The following is a 12,265-nucleotide window of genomic DNA, read 5'->3' as shown; positions in this document are numbered from 1 at the left end:
GTCTGCAGCTCCTTTTCCTTCAGACAAGTGTGTGCTGCTCCTCTGATGCAAGCATGAATCACACTTGAGGCAGAGCATGTGTCTAGCACGATTCTTTCACAAGCACCTTGAGCTCTTCAGCCTCAAGCAGCTCAGCAATCTGAGTCTCACTGAACATGTACCATGCTGTGATCCCATTTGATAATCACCCAGGCAAAGTTGGGGCTTGTTATTTTGAAAATGATGATAAACTCTGAAAAAAGACACCAGATAACATTTGTGGATCTGGAAGCTCCAGGACAGTGCTTCTTCTGCTGCACTGACAAAAGAATAACATTTAAACATTGTTTTCCTTCCAGCTCCTTTCTCACCTCTACCAATAATCCTAAATTCTGTCAAAATATTTTCCCTTAGCAAGAAGTTCTGCCAATGGTGAGATGGAGTTGGTCCAACAGTGAAACATGAAGAACAGAAGGCTTTTACCTGTTGCAAAAGGCATCTGAGAATCAGAGATAAAATAAGGTCCTTGAGGGCTTTGCCTTTATCTCAACACAAAAAGAGGTAACAATTTGTTGCCTGAAGCTAAGCCCTCCTCATTTCTTTTCCCCATCACTTTTTTAAAATTTTAATTTCCCATCTGAGGTTGCTCATCCGAGTGGCTCACACATCAAGAGGCCCTGCAGTGGGACAGGCAGGTTCTTCCTTGGAACTCTCAACCATCCCTTGGAACATCATGATTTTGAGTAACCACCATTTCAGCATAGATTAGACTGTCTGTTCACTGTACACATTGGCAAACATTCCCAGGATTGCCAGCACTGGAAATGCTGTCCACCACCACCATCAGATCCTGAGAGCAGGAATTCAAGTGCTTACAGGTTACTCTCTGCTCTTGATTCTGCTGCCCAACCTTTCACATCTGCTCCACACATCCTGCCTCAGCCCCACACTTGTTAAAGATGGCAGCAACTCACAGCTATTTGGGTTTTGTGCACTGAACTCTAGACAATAATCCCACTGTGAGCTTTGAAATCAATTGCAATTTGAGACAGTAAAAACTTTTTAATCATATGTCGAAAACATTTAAGATTGGAATTGGCACCAACTTAAGAACAAGTTAACAGAAAACATGAAATAATCTTATAAGCATGGAACATTTTGCACTTGGCTCTGAGATGTCAGAGCCTCTGCTATTTCACATTCAAGAAAGAAGCATTTTAAACTCTTCATTGTGAGCAGAACCACTGTTGGAATCTGAAAGTTTCCAGAATGTTGTTTCCTCCTTAGGGCAGCTTATGACAGCAATGGTCAGCCAAAAAGTATTTTTATGTTGCATTTATGCATCCACTGTGTGAAATCCCTCTGATTCACTAATTTCCCGTGGGTGGAACGTTTTCATGGAGATACTGGAGAGCCAAATCTGTCCACTTCATTTCTTGCTCTTTCACAGACTCAGTGGTGCCACCGTTGTCTTGCTCTGGTTCAGGGAGCTCATTCTGAGAACAAAGCACAGGTAGAATGCATTCCAGATGTAATACCCTTCCTGCAAGCAGCAGGTTGTTATGATTTGTATGGATAGATACAAACCCCCACAAACGAGACCAGAGGGTGCATCTGAACAATAAATATCATACATACTGATCCACTTAAAAATATTGCTGAGCCCCATCATGAACAGTATTCTTTTCATTTGAATGTGGTGCTTAATCTGAAAGGTAAATTGTTTTCCAGGACCCTGGGGCCTTGCTATACACTCAGACTGCACACACAGTGAGGGAGAATATACAGCAAATGCAAAGTAAGTAAATAACAGTACAATGCAATTATTCCATTGTTTGTTTGCAATGTGCTGCTTCTGCTGTTGCCAAGAATACAAATACTGCAGACAACTGGCTCTGTAAAATGTTACTTTCCTATGGCAGGTGAGAAGTCCTTCCTGTCTGCATGCTGGACTCAGGTGTATCTGTGCTGGATCAACAGCAGAAGCCAGAACCTCCTGCCAGGTGTGCCACAGAGCTGCTCACAGCACAGTAAGGGGAAGGAAAGTTTAACTGAGGTTTCATTTTCCTTCCTTTTATTATTTGTTCTCTGTCTTGCTGTATTGGTGTAGTCACACTGAGTGTGTGCTATTCTGCCAGATACCATTTGGGCAGGAATTCAGAGTTCTAGATCTCTGGAAATGCCAGCATGAGCTAAATAAAATGTTTCAGCTTTGAAAACAATGAATGATTCAAACCCATTTGAGTTCCCAGAAATGTCTTGAGTGAGCACTGGAGCAGACTCTCAGAACAGGCTCAAATACCACTTTCACAGCCATTCTGGTTGCTCCTTTGCAATGTCCTTGAGTAAGTCCCCTGTGAATCCATGCTGGTTTTCCTATGTGATCAGAACCAAGCCCATCTCTGGGGATCTTTATATCCACACCCAGGCCTTTCTTTCTATGGGTAGTTGGTGAGGCTTGCTTTTCTGAGGCTGTTGTCTGTATGTGACTGTAAGCCATCACAAGATGGCTCTAAGGGAACAAACAGTAATGTTTGAGGTAAGGTAATTGTCAACAAGGAACCTGTGTATGATACTCAGCTTGCCTAATAAAGGTTATCCCAAGCAAAGGAGGATTTGAGCTGTTTTAGCTGAGAATTATGCTTCTGCAAGATGCTTCCCTCAAGCCCAAATCTTGGCAGGAAAATGTGTGCTGGACATATGGATTTTGAGTTGGGCAGCTGCTCCTCGCTCTCTCTGAAAAGCCAGTGGTGGCAGGGCTAAAGCTTGAACCATGTCACAAATTTGGAAATATCTCTCTACTGAAAGAAACCAGCACCCCACAATCTCCATGGTTCCTTTATCTGTGCTAGCTGGGGCAAAGCTCGTGTACCAGAGAGAAAAAGGGAAGAGAAAGTGCTCAGCTATGTCTAACTTCCCTGGAAATTTCAAAATAGCCAAGGAAAGTGTCATTGTGGGAGATCTGAAGCTTCAGCTCTGGGCTCTGTAGGATCAGCAGTAGCTTTTCCCCTGCTGCTCCTCTCCAGCCTTGCAGCTGGATGAAAAGAGAGGTGCAATGCCTTGGGCACAGCACTGCAGGAAAGAGTCCTGCTGCACCTGCCAGTCCTTCACTGCTGTCCTGGAACTGCCAACAGCAACACTGTATCAGGAAAGACTGCTTTGAAACATGTATGAAAATCTCTCAGCTTCTTTTAATGGCATTGCAGGAAGTGGAAATAAAGTGTAACCAAGACTGGAACTGTCAGTGTGAGACTGATCCTCTGCTCTCCAAACCAACCAGGAAAGTACCTCAAACACCAAGAACAAAAAAGGGATGCAGAGAGAAAGGATGATTGTAGTTCTCCCTGATGCTAAACCCAGGACAATGCAATGGGAAGGGCACTACAGTTCTGAGAAGATTCAACAACTGCTCAGGGGACAAGGGACAGAAGCATCCATATCCTCATGCACTCAGGAATGACTGGCATAAAGGGCAAGGAAGGAATCAGACCCAGGAGCCTTTTGTACAGATTAGCTGCACCACGAGCAACACTGTGTGCCTTTTCTTGGAAGGGACTGTGATGAAAGCAGCAGCCTTAACTCAGATTGATAAGTAGCAGTTCACCTACCAGAGGGATGGCCACGTCCTCATAGGGCAATTTATCTTCCCTCCACGCATCATCGATCAGATCCAGGATCCTGCCATCCCTCTGCACCTCGCTGTCCATCGTCACAGCATGGGGGGGAGAGCAGCTAAATCTGTGACACAAAGCAGATGCTGTTTTAACAATATCCCCAGCCAAGGAGCTGCAGTCTGGACTATGCTAAGTTTTGATGCAATCCATATGAAGTTTAAACTTAAAAGGAATACTTTGATTTCCCTAATCCACTCAAAAAGGGGTTATAACCACAGAGAACAACTTCATCTGAAAAGAACTCTATCAGAGTGAATTGCAGATTGATATGCATCAGAGATGAATTTATAAAACCGTGTGGTTATTATTGATTATATTTACACGTGTTTATATCTACTGACTGACTTTTAGACGTCTAATTTGAGTGAATCTGAGCACCTAGAACTGCCCAGGACCCTTTGCTGACTGCTGGCTTACAGCCCGTGACCAGTGCCGTGCCTTACCGACTCCTTCACGTCTGGGAGAGTCTCAACAAAGGACTTGAAGGTACCCAGAATTCTGCCTCAACCTGAAGTCCGGGAAACCGGTGAAACAGAAGCAAAACGAGACCTATCTTTCACCCCCAGCTCCTACAATTACTCCAAAGTGTTTCATTGTACTCTGCCCTCCTGGAAGGGCCACCCCAGGCCCTCGCCCCGGTGTGATCCTGCGGGGCAGCAGCAGCAGGCGGCTCGATCCTGGCGGGTGTGATGGGAGAACTGACACTCGCCAGGCCTGGCACTCGCCGGCTGCCGGAGCCGCGATGGGGGCGGCGGTGGGCACGGGGCTGAGCGCATCCCAGCCGCGGCGCGCTGCGATCCCTGCCTCTCCCGGCCACCGCGGCTCCGTGCCCGCCCGTGTCCCCCCGGTGTCCCGCCGGTGTCCCCGCGCTCCCCTGCCCGCCCTACCATGCCCATCTGCGGGGCCGGCGCTGCGCAGGCGCTGCCCCAGCGCATGCTCAACGCTGCCGCCGCGGGGCCGGGCCGTGCCCGCCGCCAGGGTGGGAAAGGCGGGAAGGAGGAAGGGAAGGAAGCGAGGAGGTCAGGCAGGAAGGAAGGAAACAAGCAAGGAAGGGAGGAGGGCGGTCGGCCCGCCAGCCAGAGCTGGGGTGTCAGGCAGCCCGGAGCGGAGCTCGGCCCGGGGGCTCGGGGCTGCTCTCGGGGCGCGGCGCTGGAAGGGCCCCGGGCAGGTGCGGGGCGGGCGCTGTGAGGGCTCGGCCGGGAGCGGCTCGGCACGGCGGGAGTGGGGAACGCCTGCCGGAGGCAGCTCCGGGGGCTGGGGCGGGGAGCACTGCCCGGGCACGCTGACCCCGGCCCCTTCACAGACGTAAGCTGCACAGGGCAGGCTTGGGTCGGACATCAGGAGGAATTCCTTCACAGAAGGGGTGATCTGGTATTGGACGCGGCACTCATTGCGCTGGGCTGGGTGACAAAGTGGGGATCGGTCACAGATTGGACCTGATGGTCTCAGAGCACTTATCCAAGCTCAGTGACTCTAGGATTCTTGCCCTGCGAGGGGCGGTTCGCTCCGGGTCCTGCCGCAGGTGCCATTCCTGCCGCTGGCAAGTGGAGCTCGCCTGTGGTATTGCCTGTGGGAGGTTCCTGCTCCTGTTGTGTTCATTGGAAGCATGCTTCCAGCAGCGCTTGGAGATCGCATCTTTCTGTGTTTTTGAATACGAGCTAATCCCAGTCGTGTCTCATGGGCACTATTCTTAAGTCCTCCTGCGTATTGTAAAGTTCTCTCCACTTAACTCTGCTACAATTCTGCCTTGAGCTGGGATGTTAAACCTTGTTTTTTTTTTTTTTATTTTTAAATGTGTTGTCTTGTTTTGGGCTTTTTTTTTTTTTTTGCAAATACTTCAATTTTCTTCACTTTCAGAAGTGACCAGCTAGCTCTTCTTGCTTCAGCTCTAGTTAATGAGGAGATTGTTTCATCTTGTGGGTCTTTACTCAGGTGCCTGTAACTTGCACATTGCAGCTTGCAAACAGGAGAGGCCAAAATTTAATACTAAGTCAGCAAACGTTACGTAGCATAAAACTGGCTAGAGGTGTCTGAATTTAAGGCTTTTCTCCAAAATCTTGGTATTCCAGGAAAGTTAGCAAAGCTGGCAGGCTGTGAGGGTGGTAAGGCAGGGGCACAGAGCTGCCCCTTCCATGGAAGTGTCCAAGGCCAGGTGGGACAGGGCTTGGAGCAACCTGGGCTAGTGAAAGGTGCCCCTGCCCATGGCAGGGGTTTGGCATGACATGGCTTTAAGGTCCCTTCCAGCCCAAACTGTTCTGGAATTCTATGCTGTTGTCTCCTCATCTCTCTGCCCAGTGAAAATTGATTCTGTGTAGGTGTGATTAGAATGAAAGAGGAGAGCTGCTACTGTCTAATGTCTGCTGTTGCCACCTGGAGAGCTCTTGGAATGCTGTCAGCAGCTCAGGGGATCTGCTCATCTGCTCTTCTCAGCACCCTGCCCTCAGCAGAACCACGAGGTTGTTCTGCATACTGATTGAGTTTTGCTAAGCACAAACAGGACTAAAGACAGACAAAACACTGTCAGAATAGGGATAGGATTTTCTTCTGTGCATTTTTTATATGCTTGTGGTTTAAAACACAGCTCCCAAGGACAGCTTTTAATTCCTACATTGTGTTTTAAAGTGCTGTAGGAGCACGATAGAAGATTCTTTGGGAAAGAGAGCAAAGCTGACCCTGCATTTGTGAAAGTCTCCCTTGCTGTGACCTGCTCCCCTTTTGCTGATTGCTTAATAATGCCATATTAATCTTAGAGGAAAGATGGTGGAAGGATCCATCTTCAGTACTTGGAAAGTCTGTAGATTTTGGAAACAGAAGTTTGTGTTAATAGCTCTGGACAAGTTTAACCATTTTTGTGTTAGATGCAGTTTCATGAAGGAGGCATTGAAGTAAATTCCTGCTTCATGGCAACTTCTAATTCCCCATTTTTGATTTTAATGTAAACCCATCTCACTTTCACCAAGATGTGAAATTTGAGTATGCATGTGTTTGTTACTTAAATGGTATAATTTATAACTGAAGCAATGTACTGTTACTGTAAAGCTGTCCAACTTATTTTCATAATTTAAGGCATAATTTAAGAGGAAATTTTAAGGAGTTTGTGTTTTCTTAACACAACCGTATGAACAACCAGTGTGTTCTTAGGCTGGTGGTAACCTGGCATGATCTCTTTAACTTAGTCTATAACAGAGGCCTGGAAAATATGTAATTTATGGATGAATTCTTACTGCTGCTCTCTGGTGTTTTCCAAGAGGTGGATCTCAGTCTGGCCCCTTTGGAGCCTGAATATTTGTGTTTCTCCACAGGCTGGTGCTCCCAGGAGATCCACCAGTTCCTCTGTGTTGAGTTCACACAAGTGCAGATTCTCATTGCTCCTCTCTGAATTTATTAGATCACAAGTTATATCACTGCAATTTGGTAGTGCTGGATGATAGCATTGACTATACTTTTTTGGTAGAAAAATCTGTTTTCCTCTATTTGGCTGTAAGTTCATGAAGGTGCCATTGTTTTCCTCACCTATAATTACATGGTCCTTGTATGTTTTTTGATTTCTCTGCTTTGTGTGCTTCCACTTTTCCTGCAGCTGGATGGAGAAGCAGCCTGGTTTGTGCATTGCCATGGGTGACCACTGCTTTCCTGTACTTCCCTAGTACTGAAGCCACCAGGATTCAGTGATGGAGGCTTTGCTGGAAGGAATGCAAAGAGGCGGGCGGGGAAGGTATGTATGCAACTGTACACAGCAGTCATTCCAAATGATTTAGGTATTAACCTTGCCTTTTACTCAGAATAAATCCTCTGGTGTAAGTGTGCAGTGGCCTTCAGCTGCTGCAGAAGTGAAGTCACTGGGGGAGCTGGCTCTGCACTAATCCCTGCTTATAGTCTTAATTGTCAGAATTTAGTTGTACATCTTCCTGAAACCTCAGCCTCTTTTTTCTCAGTTGTTATTATAAACTGTTCTTACTGTCCAACATCAGGAGCAGTAGTAAATAGAGTTGAGAATAAATATTTATTTTGTAACAGCCTTGCAAGGTTAATGAGATGTGACTTTGTTATCTGATTTCACTGAAAACATCTGATTATTTCCTGCTTGTGTTGAAACTGCAGAGTCCCACTCAGCTCTGAGTGAATCCATAATGCTCTGTCTGAGGTGAGAGTCTCTAGACTTTTCAATCCCCCAGAGAGACTGTAGTGACAATAACAGAACAAAATGCTTTATGTGTTAAACAACCGTGAAGCAAAAGTCACTGGTGCCATTTTCCTAGTCATCCTTGAGAATGTGACACAAATTTATTTGATACTGTATCTTCTGTAGAGAGCTGGTTGCAGAAATGGAGTTTAGAATTTGCTACATATTAGCAGATGCTGTGAAGGAAATGTTCCTGCTCTGCATAATAGCTGCTAATTTTTGGTTAACTCACAGGACAGGGTGAACTTCAAATGTGACTGATTTTGGCTCCTTTAAGAAGTATTTCTTTTCCTATAGAAAAAGTGCCAAGTAATGAAGTGTGCATATGCCCCGGGGAACAGAGAAATTTCCATCCCTTAACCTATTGATTTCCATTTCTTTTCAGTTCTTCCCTTTGACAGGCAAATTAAAGGGGTAGAGATCATTATGGAGTTCACTACCCTCTAGGGCTATGTCTGGCAAACCTTAATATTGTCCCTGTCTTGGCAGCTGGGAAGTTTTAGAGGAGTTACTTGAATTGGCTTCAATAATTACTGCACCAAATTAGAAATCTGGGCATCGCTAGGGAGCTTGTGCTCCCCAATGGATTGTGAGGGTTTGATTCTTCATTATCATGTTGTCATCCAGCCCCCTCTGCTACAGGGTTTGTCTGCATTTGTGATAAACTTCTGTTTTTGGGAGCTCATAGCTTGGCTGTAAGATTCCTCTGGTGACTGGAACCTGCTATAAAATGCCACTGCCTGGAGAGCAGTTAAGGCAATACAAAATATGAATTAAACACGCTTTGGTTTACTTACATCATGCCCAGTACCCAAGGCAAAAGGCTGAATGCCCAAGTGTGAAGTGATGTGGTTTAGTGAGAATGGATGGTATTGGGTAAAATGTTGGACTTGATGATCTTGAAGGTCTTTTCTGACCTTAATGATTCTGTGATTCTCTTCTGTGTGAGCTCATTTGAAGAGAGTTCAAAGCACTGTGTGTGCACAGTTGGTGCCTTGGTGCCAGTCAGTTCTGCTGCCTTTGTTGGTTTGGGACACTGGATGTGTTGGGTGGGACCTGCTTTAACTCCAGGCTCTCTCCACTCCAGTGGTGGGTTCCTGACCTCCTGTGAGGCCGAGCTGCAGGAGCTGATGAAGCAGATCGACATCATGGTGGCTCACAAGAAATGCGAATGGGAAGGGCAGACACAGGCTTTGGAAGCTTGTCTCAGTGCTCGGGAGCAGGAACTTTCCTCTGCCAAGGCAGCTCTGCAGGAAAAACAAAAGGAGGTACTTTGGTTTCATTACTATTTTTTGGTTGGAGTCAGCAGTGTGTTTTACCTGTTAGAATCAGGAAATCAGGAATAGAATTTTTAAAGGACCTGTTGGAACAAGGTGTCTGGTTCATAACTCAATCCAAGGCAAGTGATCCACTCCCCTAGGGTTGGTGGAAGTCCACATGTTGAACTGTTAGAGTTATTAGAGAGAGCCCAGGGGCACTGGTTCTGGCTACAGCTGTAATGGACAGCCCAGCAACCTGCAGTCATTGGTAGACAAAACCCATTTCCTACTATATAAACTACACCAAGAAAACCATTTCCTACTATGAACTACACCAAGATATTGCTGGGAAACTCTCCATGGGCTTTTTTAAAGAGCTCTGGTTTTGTGATCTTTAAATGAAAGCCTGAGGGAAGTGCAAAAAAAAAAATTTGTATTGGTGGAAAATTATTAGTAAGTGAAGTTTTTGTGCAGGATGTGGACCATAAGGTGCAGTTGAGCCACAGGATTTAATTTGCAAGAATGATGATTTTTATCATGTAGGTTATTGTTGTTATTATCAATTTTGTTTTCTCAAGACACTTGAAATGTCTCTTACCACCAAAAGCAAACATGGATTTCAGACTGAACTGTAAAGTATGTTTGAAATCACTGCTGGAGTATATTCATACTTTTGGTTTAGTCATATGAATTTTCTGTGGGTTTTCTTTTAATTTTAATTGGTTGGCTTGTGACCACTCAGGTTGTGGTTGGGAGAAAAAAAAAGGGAGAAAAATGAGTCTCGGGAGCAGTTGAATCAATGTCAGGGGAGTCTTTTCTATGAGCTTCAAAACCCCTTTTCTTACTTTCTCCTTGTTATTAGGAGTCTCTCCTTTCTCTGAGCATAGTAATATAATGACATGGCCAAATTTTCTCTTGGTAGATAGCTTGAAATCATAATGCATGTTTGTGATGAGTTCATGAAAATACTGGATAGAAGTAGGCACACGCCAAATACGTCAGCTTTGTCCCCAGGAGTGAAATCCAGGAACTGGCTCAAAACAAGAGACCACAACAGAAACAGTTGTGGCCCCAGCCTGCCAAAGATTTAGGCACAGCTTTCATCTATTTCATAATGATGGGTCCCACTGAACTATCCATGTATCTACTGGCAATAAAGCCTACTTCTGTTGTATTTATTTGCTTTTTATCCCTTTGTTCAGGTTGGCATGCTGCGTCGCCAGGTTGAGGACGTGGAAAAATCCAAGCAGGACATGGTTAGAGAGTATGAACAACAGCTGAAGAAGTTCCAGGAGGAGGTGAGTTGCAAAAAGAGAAGTTTGGTTTCTAGTTCCCAGTTGATGATGGATCAATTACTTTGTGTCATTGTTTTTGTTTCAATGCTGTAGTTTTAAAACTGCTCACTCTGTTAGTGTTTGTGTGCTTAGCAAAAAGAGCATTGAGCATAGATAAAGTGACATTTGTATGGCTCAATTGGCCTGTTTTTTGGGATTTGGAGGAACTTGGTGACAGAGAACTGTTGGAGTAGAAATGTTTTTATATGTTGGACATCTGCAGAAGTTCACTGCAAGAATGTCCTGTGTTTGCCCATCCCAGTCACCACAGTGCTGGTTCTGGAGCTGCCACAGGTACAGGCAGCAGCAGTTTGCTCTTTCAGCATTTCTGAAATTCAAAAAGAGTGGAGATGTAACCGGCCTGGCTTGTGTGAGATCAGGAAATAACGGTGGTGTGTGGTCTCATCTTTTTGCCTTTGTTAACACTGATGACTTTAGCAGGCATTTTGTACTCTCAAGGAATATTAGTCTAAATACTTTTTATAAAAACCAAGTGTATGTAGAAAATGCTGTTTGACAGTAATATCAGAGCTTCCATCTCAAAGCCTCTTGCTCAGTGCAAGGTGATACCTGTCCTGCAGGTGGTACAACAGCATTCCAGATTTATGCCTGAACTCCTTGCCTGTCTGCACTTGCCAGTAGCAGGGAGTGAACTGGCATGAGCAGCTCATAGAGCACTGACCTGTTTTCTCTGGAGGGCTGGGCCTAGCTCCTGCTCACTGTAAGCCATAAGTGAAATTAATTTGGTAGTCTCTGCTCTGATGACAGAAGGCATCTTTTCTCATTTAAAAACACCTCACTATTCCATATGACTAACAGGCTTCATTCGCTGGCTGTTCTCACTGGAATTGTGGATAAGCTGCAGAGCAAAGCTGAGGTACATTGGCAGATCAGCCTAAATTGCTGTGGCTGAAATACAGCCTGTGTGTTTTGGCCTAAATTGCATTTTGTGGGTATTTTACCTACACGGTATTAATGCTGATGACATTGAGCTCCAATATTCCTCAGTCTTCTGTTCTTAGTACTGTTTGGGGAAATTATTTCTGTCTCTGTTTACCACCATTTCCAGTGCAATTACAGGTACAGTGTCTAACTTACTGAGACTGTGGAAAGAATAAACCTCTTATCTCCTGATATGTTTGGCAAAATATGTTGGTATTAACTCTAAGCCTGAACATCTGTCTGTTCCCACTGAACACACCAAACTACTGAATGCATCAGGTCTTGAATCAGATATTTTTTCTTCTCATGGTCCTTTTGTTCATCCATGGGCTTAGCTTTGTCAATCAGTAAAACAGCAGTGATGGCTTTTCAAATTCATGTGGCTATTTGGAAGCCTTTTATTTAATAGTTAAGTAGCGGGGAGCTCATCATATGAAAAATTCTCTGCAAGTTGCAAGTGATTATTTGCACGGAGGGTCATTTAAATGTCAAGAGTTTTTTCCTCATTCCTGCTTCTGATACAACTTCAGCATCCTAGCAGCAGGCGTAGGAGTGATATTTTCTGTTGGCATTCTCCACTCATTGTAAAATACACAGTGTATCTAAGCAGAAAATGACAGATGAAGTGGTGTTGATATTATGGGTAATGGCAATTCTCAAACCTTCCTTCTCCCACTAAGCAGGAGAGTTCCAGTTCCCACCTGAGCTGCACAAATGTGTTTTGATCACACAAGATTTACCCGTGTGTGGTGTGGTGGGTGTGCTCTTGTGGGTGAGCAGATCAGCCACAGGTGCTGCTGGCTCTTCCTGGGGCTGGGAACCACCTGTAGAGAGGGGGATGCTGCGTTCTTGCTGCATTGACAGCTGCCTGTGAACCTCCATCTGATCAATATT

At 45.1% G+C, this 12,265-nt stretch overlaps 2 protein-coding genes across 11 annotated transcripts in view; one reads left to right on the top strand and one right to left on the bottom strand.

Annotated features, from left to right (window-relative positions):
- The window catches only part of CEP63 (centrosomal protein 63), a 40,316-nt gene that overhangs the window by 14,034 nt on the left and 14,017 nt on the right, over positions 1–12,265 (top strand). For 2 of the 10 annotated variants that reach the window (XM_063166679.1, XM_063166678.1), the window contains exons 1-4: positions 4,600–4,672; positions 7,234–7,368; positions 8,924–9,104; positions 10,298–10,393. In XM_063166679.1, the coding sequence (XP_063022749.1) occupies positions 7,325–7,368; positions 8,924–9,104; positions 10,298–10,393 (321 nt within the window). In that variant the 5' untranslated portion in view covers positions 4,600–4,672; positions 7,234–7,324. Of the gene's footprint in view, positions 1–1,905; positions 1,983–4,599; positions 4,673–4,727; positions 4,822–5,968; positions 6,110–7,233; positions 7,369–8,923; positions 9,105–10,297; positions 10,394–12,265 lie in introns of those variants that run through there. The other 8 variants (XM_063166675.1, XM_063166669.1, XM_063166673.1 and 5 more) reach the window with 7 other exon arrangements.
- Positions 1,022–4,627, bottom strand: ANAPC13 (anaphase promoting complex subunit 13). The gene is made up of 3 exons (XM_063166683.1): positions 4,541–4,627; positions 3,588–3,717; positions 1,022–1,475 (listed from the first exon to the last, which is right to left on the bottom strand). The coding sequence occupies exons 2-3, from the start codon at positions 3,684–3,686 to the stop codon at positions 1,350–1,352; spliced, it is 225 nt and encodes a 74-aa protein (XP_063022753.1). The 5' UTR covers positions 3,687–3,717; positions 4,541–4,627; the 3' UTR covers positions 1,022–1,349.

This window comes from Melospiza melodia, chromosome 12 (assembly GCF_035770615.1).
Source record: "Melospiza melodia melodia isolate bMelMel2 chromosome 12, bMelMel2.pri, whole genome shotgun sequence".
NCBI classification, from domain to species: Eukaryota; Metazoa; Chordata; class Aves; order Passeriformes; family Passerellidae; genus Melospiza; species Melospiza melodia.
Note: the sequence above shows the minus strand (reverse complement) of the source record. Positions and strands in the feature narration are given on the sequence as shown.

Excerpts from the sequence above, each read along its gene's own strand:
- ANAPC13 (XM_063166683.1), bottom strand. The coding sequence starts at position 3,686 with ATGGACAGCGAGGTGCAGAGGGATGGCAGGATCCTGGATCTGATCGAT. Across the intron at positions 1,476-3,587 it reads AGGACGTGGCCATCCCTCTG|AATGAGCTCCCTGAACCAGA; the intron begins GTAGGTGAACTG and ends CTTTGTTCTCAG.